General features: G+C 39.1%; 1 protein-coding gene across 2 annotated transcripts in view; it reads right to left on the reverse strand.

Annotated features, from left to right (window-relative positions):
- Positions 1-21,772, reverse strand: part of LOC124722057 (putative inactive tyrosine-protein kinase Wsck) — a 207,604-nt gene that overhangs the window by 108,687 nt on the left and 77,145 nt on the right. For both annotated transcript variants that reach the window (XM_047247252.1, XM_047247253.1), the window contains exon 6: positions 13,195-13,367. In XM_047247252.1, the coding sequence (XP_047103208.1) occupies positions 13,195-13,367 (173 nt within the window). The remainder of the gene's footprint in view (positions 1-13,194; positions 13,368-21,772) is intronic.

The following is a 21,772-nucleotide window of genomic DNA, read 5'->3' on the forward strand; positions in this document are numbered from 1 at the left end:
GGTTTACCTCGATTCTACATTCTTACTCGATGTCTCACTTGATTTCGTCCCGTTTTCATCCTATTGACATTTGATGAGACTAAACGAGTTACAAATTGCACAAAACACAGACGATTCATACTGCGGGTGGTGGTGGAGTCAAGGGAATATTTTTGGCCATTGCATAGAGGGGAGATGTAACAGAGGAAATGCTGACGTAATCCACGATTAGTGTTGCCAACCCAACTTGAATCGTTCAGCTTCATCGCGCAATTATGTACAACTACTGCTAGGTTGTGGCAGCAATGCAAAAACACGACAATCAATGCAAAGTGTTCTGGACCAAGTCAATACGTGATGAAAGGGGGCAACTACTGCTAGGCTGTGGCAGCAATGCAAAAACATGACAATCAATGCAAAGTGTTCTGGACCAAGCTATTACGTGATGAAGGGGGACAATCACCACCTTTTCTTTTGCCACTTATAACTCAGTCTCGTCTTTTTGCATGTTATTTCTGATGTACCGTATTTAGAAACAATATCAATTGGCAATCTTTTAAATTCAAATGCTGACTTTCACAGAATATGCTCAGACAGAATCAAGGAAACATCAGCCATTTCTGGCTAGTGAGCTTTTATTGGCTGGTGACTTGTTAGTCACTCAACGGCCAGCGCAGCCACCAAACCACACTAACACACTTTGCTTAGCTCACTAGGTTTACAGACCTTAGCCTACAAACCATTCAAAATTCCTAAAGTACTGGATTATAAATTATAAACAGGCAAGGAAGCTATAAAACATTCTCTTCCTAGGTAGCAATTTTACTGACAATCAACATCAACTGACATGATCAAATCGCAAATCCGTAAACGAACAAGAAAGAAATTTCAAAATTTTATGTCATGTAATAGACCTATTAGGAAATACTGTAGGGTATATAACTGAAAAGACTGTCACTTTTGCCAATTATGTACAAGGTAATTGTGCCATTTCCCAACTTGCTAATGCCACAAATCATACCTTAATATACACAGTTTTGAGGGTTCTTTCATTTTTTGTTCACCTCAAGAATAGCAAAAATTTATAGCCTAGAAGGTGAAATAAACTGAAATGTAATATCTCTGATGTTTGTTTTCCACCTTCAGCCAACAGCTGTATAGCATGGCGACGTCACGCCAATACAGCCACTTCTACCATATAAAGTGATAAACAGCAAGCTTACTTGGTGGCTTGTTTCAAATTAAGGCTGATGTGATTGGTGTATAGCAAGTGGAGTGACTGCAACTTCCACTCAGGTTTAATTTATATAGTTATACCTCATGTGCACTTCACTACCATGCTCGGAGCCTGTCGACATAATCCAGAACATATCGTGCCTCTACCAACTGTAGCAAACGTGGCTACTCCATTTGCTATGTGCAGCACCACAATTACCAGGACACATTCAGTGAACAGTTGTGTGATTGCCTGTTTGTCTTTGTCGCAGTCCTCAATGGCGTTTAATGTGTTGTGATGACAGACAGATTGTTATAAATATAATGGACTGGTGGGACAGCGAAAACATGGAAATCACAGCAGGCTTAACTTTATTTCATATTCACTGGTATAAACAAGTACGTCATGTGAAGAAAACTTGTCTATATATACACATGCTTTCACAAAACCTGCTGTGTTTACATTATAGCGAGCAACGAGTTCGAAGTGGCGTATGGCATACATTTGCAATACTGCAGAACGCTTCACTTCAACCAATCACTCAGCACAATGAACAAACAAAAATTTACAAGCAATACACAAGAGCTTGCTGCACTCATATCACCAGAGTATGCAGTGGAGCCATATGCTAAAGAAGGAAAACGCACACCCCCACATGTTACACTCAGACGCCTTTCACAGTTTCCTGTTTAATTCAACACGTTCATCGATTTTTGCTTTTTCCTGCATGTGCACAAATGAAGGATCTCTCAAAAACATGTTTTGATGTATAATTTGTGGCCATAGCATGTTGGAAAATAGCTCCATTATCTTGTACCCAGATACGAATCTCAATTTTTTTTGACAAGTTTTTACTTGCTGTTTGTCATCTGTGATTTTTTAAGAACTGATTAAATTCATTGCCATCTACTATTGTACAAACATTGTATTGTATGTTTTCATTCCTTCACTTATACAGACTTAAGGTATTGGACAGGATTATGATTAAAAATCATGTATGCCAATTACATATCCTTTTGCTCATAGTTTGAGGGTTTCAACATTTTCCTTGAGTCTGCTTTTTCCTAAATTTTCCTTTTTTGAGTCTGGACCACATGGAAAGTTAAAATATTTTCACTGTTATCTTAAACTGACAGCTCATTTCCCACACGACAAACATCGACGTGACAACTAAAATAGCACAGAAATTAGCAAAAATAAAATGTAATTTGGACAAAGTAAACAACACCAAATTTGTCAAAAAATAAATAAATAAATAAATAAATAAAACGAAATTGGTCAAAACTATCAGTGAATTTCACAAAAAATAACATCAAATTTGACAAAACAAAACCAGTAAAGCTGGCAAAAAAAATTAAGACCGAATTTGGCTAGAAGAACAAGACCAAATTTGGCAACAACAATTGGACCGAATTTGGCAAGAAGAATATGACCAAATCTGGCAAGAAACAACATAAAAGTTGCCAAAAAAGAACACCACCAATTATGGCCAAAAAAAAAAACCATGGAATACTGATATTTCAGAAAAATAACACCAAACTTGGCACAAAAAATTACACTGTATTTGGCAAAAACAACATCGACTTTGGCAGAAAATGATATCAGATGTGGCAGAAAATTACACCGAAATTGGCCAATAGTATATCAAATTTGGAAAAAAAATACACCACATTTGGCAAAATGTACACCACATTTGGCAAAAAATTCATTGAATTTGGCAAATAAATAATAACGAATTTGGTAATAGTATTAACTACTTGAAAAAATAAGAAATAGGGTAAAAATAACACCAATTATGGAATAAAATTCACTTGTGTTAACGTGTCACAGCAATGCCTCTGCGATGTGGTTACCATCATCGCTGGCGGCGCAGCGTACCTGTGTATCGCAGTTTGAAGGCGATTGAAATAGACGACAGAGGGATAGAGAAACAATTAAAATCGCTCAAAGAGGAAAGGCCGCTGGACCTGATGGGTAACAGTTCGATTTTACACAGAGTACGCGAAGGAACTTGCCCCCTTCTTGCAGCGGTGTACCGTAGGTCTCTAGAAGAGGGTAGTGTTCCAAAGGATTGGAAAATGGCACACGTCATCCCAGTTTTCAAGAAGGGATGTCGAACAGATGTGCAGAACTATATCTCTAACGTCGATCAGTTGTAGAATTTTGGAACACATATTATGTTCGAGTATAATGATTTTTCTGGAGACTAGAAATCTACTCTGTAGGAATCAGCATGCGTTTCGAAAAAGACGGGTCATGTGAAACCCAGCTCGCGCTATTCGTCCACAAGACTCAAAGGGCCATAGACACGGGTTCACAGGTAGATGCCGTGTTTCTTGACTTCTGCAAGGCGTTCGATACAGTTCCCCACAGTCGTTTAATGAACAAAGTAAGAGTATATGGACTATCAGACCAATTGTGTGATTGGATTGAAGAGTTCCTAGATAACAGAACGCAGCATGTCATTCTCAATGGAGAGAAGTCTTCCGAAGTAAGAGTGATTTCAGGTGTGCCACAGAGGAGTATCATAGGACCGTTGCTATTCACAATATACATAAATGACCTTGTGGGTGACATCGGAAGTTCACTGCGGCTTTTTGCAGATGATGCTGTGGTGTATCGAGAGGTTGTAACATGGAAAATTGTACTGAAATGCAGGAGGAGCTGCAGCGAATTGACGCATGGTGCAGGGAATGGCAATTGAATCTCAATGTAGACAAGTGTAGTGTGCTGCGAATACATAGAAAGAAATTCCTTATCATTTAGCTACAAAATAGCAGGTCAGCAACTGGAAGCAGTTAATTCCATAAATTATCTGGGAGTACGCATTAGGAGTGATTTAAAATGGAATGATCATATAAAGTTGATCGTCGGTAAAGCAGATGCCAGACTGAGATTCATTGGAAGAATCCTAAGGAAATGCAATCTGAAAACAAAGGAAGTAGGTTACAGTATGCTTGTTCGCACACTGCTTGAATACTGCTCATCAGTGTGGGATCCGTACCAGATAGGGTTGATAGAAGAGATAGAGAAGATCCAATGGAGAGCAGCGCGCTTCGTTACAGGATCATTTAGTAATCGCGAAAGCGTTACGGAGATGATAGATAAACTCCAGTGGAACGCTCTGCAGGAGAGACGCTCAGTAGCTCGGTATGGGCTTTTGATAAAGTTTCGAGAACATACCTTCACCGAAGAGTCAAGCAGTATATTGCTCCCTCCTATGTATATCTCGCGAACAGATCATGAGGATAAAATCAGAGAGATTAGAGCCCACACAGAAGCATACCGACAATCCTCCTTTCCACGAACAATACGAGACTGGAATAGAAGGGGAGAACCGATAGAGGTACTCAGGGTACCCTCCGCACACACCGTCAGGTGGCTTGCGGAGTATGGATGTAGATGTAGATGTAAAATAAGACTGAACGTGGCAAAAATATAACACAGAGTTTGGCCATAAAATAAAATGCTTTTTTCTTGTCCCTACAAACAATATCAGATTTTGGAGACAAAAATATCAAAAAATTGACTTAAATTTCCTATTTTAATTTATAAATGTTGTATGGCATCATATTATTCAGTAACCTGTCACAAAAGAAAGTGTTTGTTGCACAGGAGCTTGTAATAAGGTTAAAATGTGATGTTCACTCTAGAACATCTTGTAGACAGTTTTTAAATAGTTGGGCATACAAATAACAGCCTTACAGCATAGTTACTGTCTTATGAAGTTTGCCGTCAATAATCAATCACAGTTTGAAAACAGTAGTGATATTCATAAATATAATACTGCAAGGAGTGAGGTATTCAGCCATGAAAATCTCTTGACAGTCTACCAGTAGAATAAAAGATTTAATAAATAATAAAATAACATTCAAATACAAACTGAAATCATATCAGCGAGACAACTCTTATTAGGTAAAAGAATTTCTAATGTGTAGCAGTATGGTGTGTGTGTGTGTGTGTGTGTGTGTGTGTGTGTGTGTGTGTGTGGTTTTCAAGACAGACTGAAAATAGTTAAGTGTAAATCTCTTAGGCAAGGAAAAAACCTCAAGAAATCATGTAAACAGTCAGCAAGCTGCCATATTTGTCACTGTAAGTGACTTGTTCTACATCACAGCAAGAAATAACAAATGTGTTGAGCAGAACAAGGTATTCAGTTGCACTGATGTATGGTTTTCTGAGGATTTATGTACAACATAAAAATTACAGTCACACGGACAACTGCTTCAATATTGAAAAGCCATGTCCAGCCTGTCTCAATGACACTATAAATCAGTAGTCTGCAAGCCACTGTACAATGTGTGGTGGATAGTGGATTATATAGGAATTATTCACAATAAATTATCACAGCCAAAACAGTTGCAGGATAAAGATTTATTAAAATTCTTGATCAAGGTTTCGGTATATATAAATATACCTTCATCAGAAGTAAAATATCTAAAATTACATCCTGCGATGGAGATTAATAAAACATCTACATCTACATGTTTACTCTGCAATTCACATTTAAGTGCTTGGAAGAGGGTTCATCAAACCACAATCATACTATCTCTCTACCATTCCACTCCCGAACAGCGCACGGGAAAAACGAACACCTAAACCTTTCAGTTTGAGCTCTGATTTCTCTTATTTTATTTTGATGATCATTCCTACCTATGTAGGTTGGGCTCAACAAAATATTTTCGCATTCGGAAGAGAAAGTTGGTGACTGAAATTTCATAAATATATCTCACCGCGACGAAAAACGTCGTTGCTTTAATGACTTCCATTCCAACTCGCGTATCATATCTGCCATACTCTCTCCCCTATTATGTGATAATACAAAACGAGCTGCCCTTTTTTGCACACTTTCGATGTCCTCCGTCAATCCCACCTGGTAAGGATCCCACACTGCGCAGCAATATTCTAACAGAGGACGAACGAGTGTAGTGTAAGCTGTCTCTTTAGTGGACTTGTTGCATCTTCTAAGTGTCCTGCCAATGAAACGCAACCTTTGGCTTGCCTTCCCCACAATATTATCTATGTGGTCTTTTCAACTGAAGTTGTTCGTAATTTTAACACCCAAGTACTTAGTTGAATTGACAGCCTTGAGAATTGTACTATTTATCGAGTAATCGAATTCCAACGGATTTCTTTTGGAACTCATGTGGATCACCTCACACTTTTCATTATTTAGCATCAACTGCCACCTGCCACACCATACAGCAATCTTTTCTAAATCGCTTTGCAACTGATACTGGTCTTCGGATGACCTTACTAGATGGTAAATTACAGCATCATCTGTGAACAACCTAAGAGAACTGCTCAGATTGTCACCCAGGTCATTTATATACATCAGGAACAGCAGAGGTTCCAGGACGCTTCCCTGGGGAACACCTGATATCACTTCAGTTTTACTTGATAACTTGCCATCTATTACTACGAACTGCGACCTTCCTGACAGGAAATAATGAATCCAGTCGTACACCTAAGACGATACCCCATAGGGCTGCAGCTTGATTAGAAGTCGCTTGTGAGGAACGGTGTCAAAAGCTTTCCGGAAATCTAGAAATACGGAATCAACTTGAGATCCCCTGTCGATAGCAGCCATTACTTCGTGCGAATAAAGAGCTAGCTGTGTTGCACAAGAACGATGTTTTCTGAAACCATGCTCATTGCGTATCAATAGATCGTTCCCTTCGAGGTGATTCATAATGTGTGAATACAGTATATGCTCCAAAACCCTACTGCAAACTGACGTCAATGATATAGGTCTGTAGTTCGATGGATAACTCCTACTACCCTTCTTAAACACTGGTGCGACCTGCGCAATTTTCCAATCCAAACAGTACTTCCAAAGGCGTCGTCAGTAGTTAAGACATCATCTCCATTTATACAACATGATTGTGGACACAGGGTCGATGGCTGCAGCATTGTGCTCTCATTGTCACGCTGGTCATGCACAGTATGAAAATGGCTGACGCTGCTTTCTGCTACTTAGTGAAACATGCATGTGGAACACGGATAAAAAGTGCTGAGAAGTCGGCTGTTCTTAATGTTTTTCATAAATTTTCAGAGATAATTGGCTTTTAAGTTTTGTATATAATGCAGTTGACAAACAAATCCACATCGTATGTGTGGCGCAGTCGGGAGTGTAATGGAATGTTAACAAAATGCAGTTATTCGTGTATTGGTTCAAATCTCCCCAGAATGACTTTTTCTCGTTCAGTCTGAAATACCTACATCTTGTAATTATAAAACTCATCATTTTTTATGAATAATGCACGTCTTCTTGTTTCTAATTACATACTGCACGCAAAACTCCTATTTCCATTTCAAACACAAATCCTTAATTATCTATGTTTTATGAAAGACTGTTCATAAAAGTTGTTTAAATTAAGAAGACATAATTTAACTTTTAAGGTAAAAATTAAAAACCAATTCCTCTTTATTTGGACTATGTCCATTGTTTTATACCACAGAGGTACAGAAGTATCGTAGAAACATGAAAAACAATCATTTTCACAGCATCGAGCACATCATACAAATGCTGCATTTTTACATTTGCCACTGCACCATTACAACAATATGAACCCAACAGAACTGATCTGGAGACATGCTGCGAGATTTGGCCCGAGAAGTAACAAGACTGTTAAGCTGCCAGACGTACTGGAACTAATGCACGCAGCTTTTTCACATGTCACTGCCGAAAGCTGGTGGGATATAGGACGGATCATCATAGAAGAAGAGAAAATTCTGCACCTGGTTGGCTTTGTGGATTCTGTTGTTGATAGGCTTCTTATCAACATAGGAGGCGACACTTCCAGAAGAGAAACGTATTTCTCGGATTCGGATAAGGAAGGAGCTAACAGATTACCACACAACTGACTGTAAAGTAATACCTTCAGTGGCTTCAATATTTAACTATACGGTGAAATCCTTCAATACTATCTTACGTCACACACAACGCATGCAGAAAAATTATCGTGTGGTTATGTCAGGAATTTCATCATTCTTGTTTTTAATTACAACAAAACGATAACATGTTGCAGTTTCCGTCTAATCATCCAAGGAGCATATTGTGTGCGATTTGCAGTGTATTATTTCATTCTGCTAAAAAATTAAATGACACTCGAGGTTGTACTGCTCCTCTGCTCATCTCTTTTTACATGTGAACTGCAACTGGCCACATCACTGCAGGCTAGCTGTACCAGCTGACCTGCCAGAGCTGTCCAAGTTAAATGCGTCGGTAAAGCTGTTGTCCCATATTATCGTTAAGTCAATGTGCACACAACACACAGCACAGAACATACCCTTATTATTGTACTTGACAGTACTCGAGACAGCTTGGCTGTAGTCCCACGTGAAACGGAAATCAAATGAGGTTCCAGCAAACATAGAAGAAAACATAATGCAATGTTTTAGGCCTTCTTCGGTAAACTAGTCAACAACAATTGAGTATCTAAAGTTCAGAAAAGGGTTAAGTGTTGGTTTGGGACACTTCTCTGTTTTCAGTCATATGGTGGCTACATGTCACATCACATAATAAATAGAAGGATAGTTTTTGTTGCAGAACACACAGAAATGGTGTGGAGGGGAGTTCTCGACGCAGCAGCCCAGGGATGTGGAGTCAACAAAGCACATTCAAAGGGAATGTGAGCCGACTGTGCTATGTATAGTGTCAAATATGTCTCGTCTTCATAAGATCAAGATGGTGATGCACTGGATTTCCTACAACTTGTTGAAGTTCGGCAGCAAATAAGATACTGGGTGGATTCTTTATATAGAGAGTTTCACATACAACCCAAGTGTAATGCCCAGTGTTGTGCAGGAACCAATACAGGGAAGGCAGGCTCTGATCACTGCATATGTTGAAGCCTGTCCCTCAAACTTTGGTTGGACTCCGTCAGGTGGTGCAATGATTGTAGCCAAACTAGGTGAGTTAGCAATACCTTGGTAAAGTGTCCACAAAAATCAGCATGTCAGCAGCATCTGCTCACAAACTCGAGCTGGAACTTTGTGAAGTAACTTCTGTGCACCGAACAAGGTGGCACAGTCATTAGCACACTGGACTCGCATTCGGGAGGACAATGGTTCAATCTTACGCCCGCCCATCCTGATTCAGGTTTTCTGTGATTTCCCTAAATCATTGCAGGCTCCTTTGAAAGAGTGTAGCCGACTACCTTCTCTGTCCTTCCTTAATCCACTGGGACCAATGACCTCACTGTTTGGCCCCTAACCCAACTTTAGTGCACTGACTGACCGATTGAGGAACTGTTGCTTGAAGTCAATACTGCAACCGACTATTGCAGTCCTTCTTGGATGAAGAATATGATCCTGAAGTGCTTTCTTTCTGGAGAAGCACAGCTGCATTTACCGGGATGTGTAAAATTGCAGAACAACTGACAGCTATACAGTCTTTCATGATGGAGTCCCCAGATAAAAAGATCTTGGTTTCCTCGCCTTGTAAAATTCAGATAAAATTCTGAGCTTTCAAAGATTGCATGTGTCATCATTGTCATGGGCTAAGTCCAACCGTCATAAAACTGGCGAGGCTGCAATTTCTATGCCCAGATGACAACACCCAATTGGCTGGACTATATCATAGTGATATTAAGGAAACTGCCTGTACTGAGGTGGTGCACTATCTCTGTAGGTTACAACTGCACTCACTATCCAGTGCCACTCACAGTGGCATAGCTCACACTAGCTTTATTGAATGCAAGCTTCTGTGCATTGGTAAGCGCACAGCTAGTGTCTATACTACAGCTGTCTTTACATAGTATAACATCAATTACTTCCTTGATCACAGAGTCCCAATAGTTCAATGTGTGAAGAATTCTCATTTCTTAAGAAAACTCGTGTATGTATTTAGCACACTGTGCTCGACCACTGCAAATTTTTTGAGATTCCTGTATTTACAGTGACACTAATGCTCAACACAGTAATAGACAACAATCTGTATAAATTGGTCCACAGAATTTCAGCCACACTCGCAAGGAATAGTATAAATTCCTGGTACTCTCAGACAGAGACTATCTGTAACAGGTCACAATATCTCTTTACTTTTCCTGGGGGCCAGAAGACTGGTTCAGTTCCTTACCTAATTAGGACTCTACCAATCTTAATAGTTGTTGCATTGCAGAATGGAAGCCGCACTATGTGTCGGTCCCCCTGGCTCATTCTACTGGTGTTTTGTCTCAGTTTCCTCAACAGTGTTCATGTAATTTCATGGACAGAATATTCGTTCCGAGCCGATGTAGTCCTTGTCCAAAATAGTCTTGGCTCTGTGTATTAAGGTGTTCAGCATAGCTCTCTTCTGAGCTTGATGGTAGAAGTTATGCCCATTGAGCTTATGTTCGTTCAAATGACACATCTAAGAAAGGCAACTTCCCATCCTTCTGCACCTCCACTGTAACCCTAATGTTTGGATGTATACCAGTCATGTGGTTGATAAACTGCTGCAGTGACTCACTGCCGTGCAGCTAGATTAAAACTGTATCATCAATGCCCATTCTTCAAAATCCTCCATGAAAAAAATAGCTCTGACTGGTGACAGTCGCAAATCCATGGCTGTTGCAACTGTCATTTCATAATAATTTCTGCAGCACAAAATATCAGTGGTTATCAAGGTGTGTCAAAACAATTTCAAAATTTCTGGGGAAAAATGAGTGGCCAATAGTTTTAATGTGACTTCCACTGGTAGCTTCATAGAAAGAGAGACCACACTGAGGAGGCAGACCACAACTTCATTTGGGACTATCCTCATCTGCTTTATGATATTTTAAAAAAACATTTGTGAGGTTTTAATATGATGTCCTATGATGTCCACTGTGACTGACTATAGGTACTAATAATTTAGTTAACTACTCTGCCAGTATGTGTGTAGGAGACACACAAATGGGCTCAGTGGTACACCATCTATATGTATTTTAGGCAGACCACATAACCTGTGTGACCTAGGTACCGTGACCTTAAGCTTTTTCCAAGTTCATCAGAGAGGCCACAGTTCTTTAATAGATCCCATGCCAGTGTGGTATCCCGTTTGAGAATCTGGTATGTTCTATCTTCCAGTAACATATATCCACTTTCTTATGATAATCTGTAGCATTGAGGACAGCCGTAGCTTAACCACGTACGTGTGTGTGTGTGTGTGTGTGTGTGTGTGTGTGTGTGTGTGTGTGTGTGTGTGTGTGTGTGTGTGTGGGAGGGGGGGGGGGGGGGTTGGCATGAGCACACATGTATGTGCATGTGAATGTGCATACATGTACTCTAACTCCTAAAAGAATCCACTTGGAAGATACTGTAGTTTTCAGTCTTGTTTATGTGTCTGGTGACAACTCAACGCCTTTATTATTCAGTAAGTTGTCACCTTTACTTCTAAAAGTAAGTTATATGCACTCAAGAAGCACATGTCCATAACACTGTTTTCCTCAGAGAAGCTACCGCATCTGTATTGTGCTCAATACTACACCAGGGAACAGCAAAAGTGGTGTCTGGGATCAGAATTGGAGTGTCAGTTTTCTCCCTCCCGTTTTCCCTTCTTCTGCAACTCAATGAGAAATCTTTCACTCAGTCTAGAAAGGTCCAAGACTCTTAAGCATACACTATTGTCATATGAGTCATTTCTACCACAGCTGCCATCCTGCTAGCATCCTAAGTAGCAACAAACACCAAATAGATGACTACTGGATTATGTGGCAACAGAGCAAATCACTCCTGCCTTCAGCAGCCGAACATCTTTGGAATTTGGTCGCAGTTGATCAGTTAATCGTGTGTTCACTGCATGGAAGGACTGTTCATTTGCGGAGTCATCTTTGGTTTTCTTCATGTCCTCTTGCTACTCTTCTTTGTGAGTTAAGATGACCGAGTTACAAGACACAAAATGTCAAATGAAGGTAGTATGTACGAGGTGTACTAATTTCTTTATCAGCTTGGAGACAATCCCACAAAAGGAGAAATCTTGTCAGCACTGCAGATTGCACTAATGCGTCTTTCTTAAGTAAGTATTATGAACGGCCGTCTCATGTGTGTGTCAGGCAACACTGTTGACAGTACTGTTCAAAGGTGCAGTTTGGCAACTTCACTAGGCATGTGCAGGGAAGAGTTTTAGACGAGTGTGGGAAGTATGACAAAAAGGAAAATAGGAGAACAAATACAACCTCTGTGATGTGTGACAACTTGCAGTTAAGTATCTTCGGACTCCATAGCGAGTTATAAGGTTGTTCGTGACTGAGTGCACACCAGCACAGCAGTTGTTAAAGTGGAGTCTACAGATCTGGTTGGGCGCAAGCACTCGGTCAGGGGAAACATTCGAAAGCAAATCCAGAAGTGTACTGAATTTTTACGGTCGCATGTTGGAAGAATATTGAACAGTAATTCACAAGTAGGGAATTTTGTCCAAGATTGAAGCATTCATGAAAGTTCAGATCTAGTGACACGATTCTGTTTCTATAATTCAATAATATCTATTGACAAAGTGTATCACAAATTAATAGTGGCATGTGCCCATTGTGCTTAATGAACTTCAACCAACCAATCATCAAACATTACTAATGATGAAACAATCCATCACTGATGAGGTGAGGAGTAATTATTAGGGAAGTGAGCAACAAAGTGGAATCTCACAAGCTGCCACATTTGCTGATGCATTACTCCCATTAGCAAATTCCTATGTGCCTAGTGGCAATCCATAATGAACACTGAGTATATTTTAAGACCGAAAATTAAGGATGTGCATATATTTTCCATCACAGTCACAAGTTTTCCACACAACCTGTCCAGTAGAAAGGTACCAAAAGGAAAGATGCAAACAGAACAACACTTACTGTGTGTTAGTGAACTGAACATTGAGACCAAGAGAAGCGAATGATGAGCTAGAAAAGCTATTGCTACAGGAATAATACATCTAGATTTTAAGTTTAGAACTGAGCAATATGTCATCCTTCTTATGCTACATGAGAGCAGATAACTTCACTGAAACATTTTATACTGGCAGACTACCTTGTGCCTTCACTCACCACTTCAATAATTGGTCCCTGGAGAGAGAGTTCCTGGTGATCCGGGGCTCTGCGTCGTCTACCCAAGCGCTGGCGTAACACAAAATACGCAGCCGTGGACAAGATTAAAAGGAATCCAAACACACCTATAGCTACAGACAGTGCCACGACGAGTCCTGAAGGGCTGTCGTCTCCTGAAACACAAATATTCACTGTCACATCAGTATCATAACTATTGTGCCTTGAAATTTGCAGTTAAAGTACATCTTCCAGAATATCTAATATAACTGCTGCATTCTGACACAACAGTAGTGCAATATGCATTCAAATAAAATGTTGGCAGTTTCTATGAAAACGTGTATTTTTTTTCCACCTTCTTCTCATTACAGGCTCTGATAGTTGCAGACTGAAACCATTAACATTGTTTCTGTTTCAACGAAGGAAATAGGTTTACAGTTTACTGTCCCACTGATGTATCTGTTTCATTCAGCTGTCAACTACCAGTGCAGTTGCTGTCATGAAAAAAGGCAGCTCAAGGTTGTCCATGTTCTCCCCTTACGTGTTACCCCATTTTTCCTGTGTTTTACCACTTCCATGTGGTTGGTTAAGCTTTGTTTCATGAAGTTTTTCTGCTTTACAGATAATTATAAATGATACTGAAGAGCACTGTACTATGCAAAGCATTGGTGATAGCCCACATCTTCTTAGCATATGCCAGGCTCAAATTGACATCAGATAACAAACTAAATATGTCATATCTAATGCCTTCCAGTTTTCAACAAACTTGGTCATGTCAAATAAGCCTGACAGAGCATTAACTTTGCTCAAGCACAAAAACTGATGGCAGAAGCATGTGAAGTCTCAGAAAGAACTGTGCAACATGTAACTTTTTCAGAGGATATAGCTGTGAGCACAGTCTTTGATTCACTATGAAAAGGATGTAAACAAGAAAGTAGACTTACTCAAATGAACAATTTTAATAAAGAAGTAGGCTGCAGGATTGTGTTAAAATTCTACAATAAATGAGAGTATCCTACACTCGATAAAGCCTGTGACAAACAACACAAAACAGTATGAGGACTCCAAAACGTAGATTCTTCACCTTCTAAAACACATCAGTTTTTAGTTAAGAAAATGTAAGGATCGGCACAAATGGAATGTTGTCACCTCAAGAACTACAAAGCAGACTATGCATTTACTGAATACAAAGGACAATAATCCTGTGATTTATGTGGATGAAACTTGGATTTCACAAAACCACACAAACAAATATAATTGGCATAACTCCAAAGGAGATAGTGGCCTGAAAGTACCTACAGGTCAAGGTGGTCAACTCACTGCTGCTCACGCTGCGTCCACAAATAATGGTTTTACATCAAGAGCAAAACTTGTGTTTCGTAGCTGTAAGAGTTCTGCCAAATGTGATTATCATTCACAAATGAACGGCACGTTTTCAATAATTGGTTCATTAATCTGTTGTGCTCATTGGAGGAAAGGCTGCATTATTGTAATAGATAATGTAAGCTGCCAAACCACTATCTTCAAATTGGCGTGAAACAGACATTGTGGATCTGCTTAAGGAAAAAGAAAGTTCAGCTTTCACCCACTGAAACTGGGGTTGAGCTTTAATCCAAGCAAGAGATACGAGATGGGAAGGAGGTCTATGAAATGGAGCACACTGCAAAGGAAATGGGACATGATGTGTGACTTCTGCCATAGTACTGATAGTATAATCCTATTGAGCTGATATAGGTTCAAGCTAAATAAACTTTCAAGTTTGTCATTGTTGACTGCCTTACAAATCAAGCGCTGGATAATGTTATGAAAGAAGATTGTGTCAAATGTGTAAAAGATCAGGATTTGGGGGGGGGGGGGGGGCTATGTTACACAGTGTGTTAGGGATGCTGCATTTGAACCAATTTCAATATGACTCAGTGAGAACACTAACAGTGAACTTCAATCAGAATCAGAGGATGAACAAATTTAAGTATGTATAAAATCTTAAACATTACTTAGTGTTTAACTGCTGTTAATTAGTCAAGCTACATGACTATGAGAATTTTTTTCCTTATAGTGTTTATTGTTCACAGTTTCTGCAAAGTTTTTTTAAGTCTGAAACTGAAGGATTCAAAAGCACTTATGGTAAACAGTCAACAAAGTGTTTGTAAAAGTCTCACTTCATACATCCTCTGAAGAATTACATTCTTTTTTTTTTCACATTTATCCTTCTATGTTTCTGAGATACTGCAGTTTCCTGTACTCTTTCATATTTGTATATAATTGTTTTGGATGATAGGTGTGGCAACTGAAGAGTATTTAATATCTGCAAATATAATCTATTTGGGAGATAGGGAATATTTTCAGTCCTATTAAGACAAGCCCGTTGAAGCATGAACCCTGGCGGTGGATGTCAGTTACCATATGATACCATGCACAGAGTGTCTTGTAAATAAATTGCATTCACAGATGAGCCTATATAATAATGATGTCGCACATGATACCAAAATTAATTTTATAGTTTTATTAACAACTTTCTCATTAGAAGTTTCTACCAGGTCAAACAGAATGTAAATTTGCCAGAGACGACATTTTTCATTACACAGACAAAGACATTTTTCAATATACAGGCAAAATTTCTCACCTCTTAAGATGATTTACTTTTTTATCTATAAATACTTCTAGGTTTTCAAGATCATATATGTGCAGCATGTATTTACAAATTTTTATAGTGTTCAAGAGATGGAGGGCGGGTTACTCCACATAATATGGAACCTCATTATGTCTTGTGTATGAAGAACTATATCAATGGATTTCACAGTTGACTATACAATGAAGTTTACTATTAACGACAGTGGCACCAGACAGTTCTCATTTTTTAATTTTTTTTTAACATCACAGTAAAAATGTTGCCATAGACGCAATTATATATAGGTTAAGATAGAGGGATATGATTGAATGATCAAAATCAATAGTTGATAAAGATTTATTTATCAAAGGTGCTTAGTGGTTCTGAAATACAACTTTTTCTGAAAGATTCAAATACAATGTTTTTTATGTGTGATTAGTAATAATTTAATATCTTGCACAGCAGTGGGAGGAAGCAGATAGGTCTATATCTTGGCTACTTAGTTACTTGTTTCATAGATCATATTCACAAAAAACATTACGGCACAGGATGCATCAACAGAACAAATACTGAAAACAATATTTATATGACAACATGCTAGCCATTACAAAGCTTTTCCTGCAAAAAAAGATTGATTATTTCAATTGGAGAATTCCTCTATGGTACAGAAGGAGATGTTGAAAACACTTCTGCTATCTGTCACACTTTTTATTTCCATAGACAGATTACCAAAGAGTTTTTTTAACTGCAGATTTCACCCCTTTCTGTGCCTAAGTTTTATGTCTTGCCTGTCTCCTTTTTTGAGAAACAGGATAATAACTTTATTATTCCTGTTTTGAGCAGTTGCATTTCCAGGCAGACATTCAATACATAATTTTGTAACTTTTGTATGTTTTAGCTTCTCACCAGCTTTAACCAATCTTACTGAAATATCATTTCCAGGCACCTTTTCTTCTTTCATACCTGCAATGGCTTTGTGCAATACGTCTAGTAATACTTCCTCAATCTTATTATCTCCAGTAGTAACAACCTATGTTGCAGATTCCTCTCTTGAGCTACACCAACATTAAAATAAATCTTTGAATGCTTGTACAAGTTTCTCTAAGTTTCTCTCTGTTGTTAGGTACTGTGCTGTATACCTAACATAAGTTTGGATTTGTCTTCAATATTCCATTTTCAATTGTTTCCCTTACCTAATTTCCAGTGTACAAAGAACATTCAACAAGTAATGCACCATATTTTTTTCTCGGCCAGTTTTGATTGAAAAATGCGGAATTTATTGTGGGACACTGTGGAATACTCTTGCTTCAACCTCTATAGTTTCACAGTCCTGATAGGTGCTAGCACTGTGTATAGCCCTCAAAATGGTGTCTGTAATGGACACGTGTTCCAAGCAGAGAGCTGTCACCAAGTTTCTTTTAGTGGAAAACCAGAGCACTGCAAATATTCATATGCACTTGGAAAATTTTTACAGATACCTGACAGTGAACAAAAGCATGGTGAGTTGTTGGGCGATGCATCTGTCATCAACGTAGCAATGTCATGCAAACCTGTCCAATCTCCGGCAAACCGGCCAGCCATACATAGCTGTGACTCATGCAATGTTGGAACGTGTGGACACTCTCATTTGAGATGATCAACGGATCAGAATCAAACACTTCGCTGCACAACTGGACGTCTCTCTCTGTAGTGCTGACACACTCGTCCACCAACTGGTTTACTCAAAAATGTGTGACCGCTGGGTTTCTCGCTGTCTAACATGGGACCATAAAGAGCAACGAAGGATCATCTGTGTGGAGTTGACTGCGTGTTATGAAGCTGAGTGTTACAATTTTTTTTGAACCTTGTCACAGCCAATGAAACATGAGTTCATCACTTCAAATTGTAAACAAAACAGCAATCCATGGACCGACGCCATACCACCTCTCCTCCAAAGAAACAGTTCAAAGCCGCACCTTCAGTTGATAAAGTCAAGGCGACAGTCTTTTAGGACTCTGACGGTGTTTTTCTGTTTCAAAATTTTAAATAAGACTGCAAATCAGCAACTGTATAAATCTGAAGAGGTTGAAAAAAATCAGCCAACCAGTTGCAAACCAAAGGTTTATTTAGCCCTTGACCTAGGTTTCGATCTTTCTAAAAATATTTTCTTCAGAAGGAGTGGGCCTTGTTGCATCACACGGTGGTAAATTACATTAGCTGAAGCCGAGCAGCTCTTGACATATATAATATTCATATGTACAATTCAGCAGTAAGTTGTGCTTTAACAACGCCACTTTCCCCATACAATTTTCAGAAAGAAATTAATTCGATTAAGACTATTGCTATCAATAATGGTTATTAACAAGACATAGTCGACCAGATACTTAGCAACAGAAGGGCAAATAAAAAATTTTCAACATTAGGTGACAACAAACAAGATTAATGAAGAAGGAAATTGCAAGTTTATTTCAATACCATCTTTATGTAATGTGTCCTACAGGACTGACCATCTTCTGACTAGAAAATACAGTTGTAAAGTTACCTTCTCTATGAACAGCAGTTTGACGAAAAGTTTAGTACATACATTAAAAACTGAACAAGATCTTTTCATAAATTCAGGCGTCTATAAAATTGTCTGTAAAGATTGCCCTAGCTATTATATAGGGCAGGCCAGTAGAGCTATTAAAGCCAGATATAAGGAGCATCTGTTGTGTAAGAAAGGGGGAAATGTGCATAATTTTTCATTTGATGAACATTTACCTATTTCAGACCATTCTCCGAGGGAATTAGAAGAAACTGTACTTTTGTGTAAGGAAATAAAAGGCTGGAAATTGGATTTATTAGAAGAACTTGAAATTTATAAACATCTCACTAAGAGAGACGGTAACATTTTGAACGATCAGTTGCAACTCGCAAGTAAGCACTTCCTTGATGGATTTAAACTGCTGCTCACGGTCATATAAAATACGGTTACCAATCTCCGCTAACATCATTGAATGTGCCTCTTTCCTCAAAATATTTCTTCTTCTACTGTTCAGCAACTGACATTTCATATCACTAGATTTTGTTTTTTTGTGGCCTTTTCAACGTATGTTCCTACAGTTGGTATTACAAAAAATTTTATTGGTACAGTTAAAAAGAATGTTCTCATTTTTTACATTGTGATGTAACTTTACCCATTTTATCCTTTCCTCCACCCTTTTGTAGCAGAAGTAATTTTTGTAATAGAATTGTTATCTTCTGTGTACTAAATTTACGTGCAGTATCCCTCTGGTACATAAATATTTCACAGAAAATTTAATAAGTACCTCTAAAATTATTGCATTTATTACTGGCCTTCTATAAGAGATTGTCATATTGCTTCAATGTAAAATTATGTTACTTAATATCAGAAAGATGTGCATGTATATAGCTCCCACTGCTTTCCAATGTCCCTTTCCGCTTAAGCTTCCATAGAGTTAAGAGGAAGTTTTTCTTTTTAGTGACATTGTTTTAGCTCATATTTGCTTTTCTTTCCCCATGCATTTGTAACAGTGGTCCGTTGTAAATAGAACTCTAGCTTCTGCACACTGAATTTGTGCACAGTATTACTCTGTCAGCAAATGTATTAGAAATTTTATAAGTCATATATACCTGTAAATTTATTGCATTTTTAGTAGACTTGTGGAGGAAATTTCATTCTTGCTTTAATGTAAAATGCACACAAGCAAGGCATAGTTCTTACGTGCATGTATTTAGCGCCCTCTGCAGCCCAATTTTCCTGGTCTCTTGAGCATGTATCTTTTAACAGTTGGTCTTTGTCTCTGGGATGGTAAATACGAAAACGAAATCACACTACAGTCTAAATCACAAAAGAAGTCTTCTGTAAGGGAAAAATTCCAATTGGATTGCAAGGATTATATACACTCATGTATATTACTGCATCTATACACATTATCGAACAGAACTGGAGTTATACTGAGTCAAAGCAAAGCAAAACGAGCAGGAAAACTAGGAGAGAACAAACCGGAGCAAAACAGATGGGAACATACATAAGAAGTAAAAACCCTATCATCAGGAAAATGAAATTAACCAACACCTGAAGATGAAAAACAAGACTGAACGTGTTGGCGAAGAGGTCTCGATATTTAGGCAGTAGCAGGCATGTCCAAAAAGCCGTGGTCAAGTACTTCCTAAAGTCAATGTGATCTTCCCCCTCACCTTGTACAACATAATGAATTAAGTGTCCCAGCAACACAGTTTTTGACTGTTGAAAGAAGGAAGAGCCTGGGCAGAATATGATGTCCGTAGCATGTACAATCTCAGAAGATCGAATAAGCAGGGCCAATTGTGTCCTAATCCAAGACCAGTTTTCCATATGATCTCCACAAGTAAAACAGTGTTGTATTGTATCTCTAGAAGTACAACGACTGCATAAATCCATGATGCTATGCCCAATATGGGAAGCCGCTCGCTCGTTCGTTCGTTTACTACCTTATACCATTAGCATGCTACATGCATTGGTAAATTCGGAAGACTGATATTGGGCCAAACTGTTGTCCAGGTTGTTTGTGGCGATTCTCTTACAATGGGATTTGGGCAAGGGACTCCATCCCAATGAGTCTTTGGGAATTTCATGGTGAGGACAGGTCTTCATGAAATGTCAGCCGCTAAACAACTCACCACAAGATAGAAGTCATGCAGGCGTTTTAACTTGTAATTTATGCAACCAACATCAATAGGGGGGTCAAGACCAGCAGAACAGACATAGAGAAATAAACAGGATGTGAATGTGTAAGTTTCCTGAGTTATCATCAAAACAATATGTCGCATGTATAGCATTTGCGTCTTCCTTCGTATATCAGCCAGGTCCAACCCCCACAGGAATGGAGGCTCTGACACCACCGCACACCATACGTGAAAGATACGTCATTTCCATAAGGAACGATCAGACAACTGAAACTTCCTGGCAGATTAAAACTGTGTGCCGGACCGAGACTTGAACTCGGGACCTTTGCCTTTCGCGGGCAAGTGCCCATGTCTCCGCAATATCCTTTCTTTCAGGAATGCTAGTTCTACAAGGTTCGCACAAGAGCTTCTGTAAAGTCTGGAAGGTAGGAGACGAGATATTGGCAGAAGTAAAGCTTTGAGGACGGGGCGTGAGTCGTGCTTGGGTAGCTCAGTTGGTAGAGCACTTGCCCGTGAAAGGCAAAGGTCCCGAGCTCGACTCTCGGTCCGGCACACAGTTTTAATCTGCCAGGAAGTTTCATTCTCGACCAGACAACTGTTGTAGTTTCTTCACCATTGTTGAGGGAAGTGGATGAACTTGGGCTATGTAATAAGCTTTGCATAAGACATATGTATCCAGTATTCACAGTTTGTGGAGCAGGGTAAGAGAACACCTTTCATCTTCTAGTATTGCTCCCTGAATTCTGTCCATACCAGACTTTCAGTTGAGTGTTGCCACTTTGAGTGGACAACGATCAATGATGATACTGAGAGATGTATGCTGATCCACTGCAGTAGCCAATGGAACAACCCTGTCTTCAAAACCTCACAAAGTAAGAAGGCTGCATTAACCTTCATTAAATAATGCACTAGAACTCTGACAATAATCATTGATTACAGCCTTCAGTTGAGGCATCTCCGCAGCATTGCAGTGTAGAACCATCACGTCATCTGCATATGCACAAACAGCTATAGTCTCTCCGGAATGAGTCCAACCATTCAGCTGGGATGCCAGCATCCAAAGTAGGGGATACAGAAACAACACATACAAGTCATTGACATTGGGCTTCCTTGAGGCATTCCCCCAATGGATATTTATCGGGGGGGGGGGGGGGGGGGGGGCATCAACTGGCCTTTAGCAACCACTGGAAATAACCGTGAGCAGATTTGAGAGCACTCGCCGTGTACCAACAGTAAAGCCAACAGTCTCCAGAATTCGAAGCAAAAAGTCATGATTAACACGTTCAAATGCCTTATCAAAATCTAAAACAGCAAGGGCACAAGGTA

This window comes from Schistocerca piceifrons, chromosome X, assembly GCF_021461385.2.
Source record: "Schistocerca piceifrons isolate TAMUIC-IGC-003096 chromosome X, iqSchPice1.1, whole genome shotgun sequence".
Lineage (NCBI taxonomy): Eukaryota > Metazoa > Arthropoda > Insecta > Orthoptera > Acrididae > Schistocerca > Schistocerca piceifrons.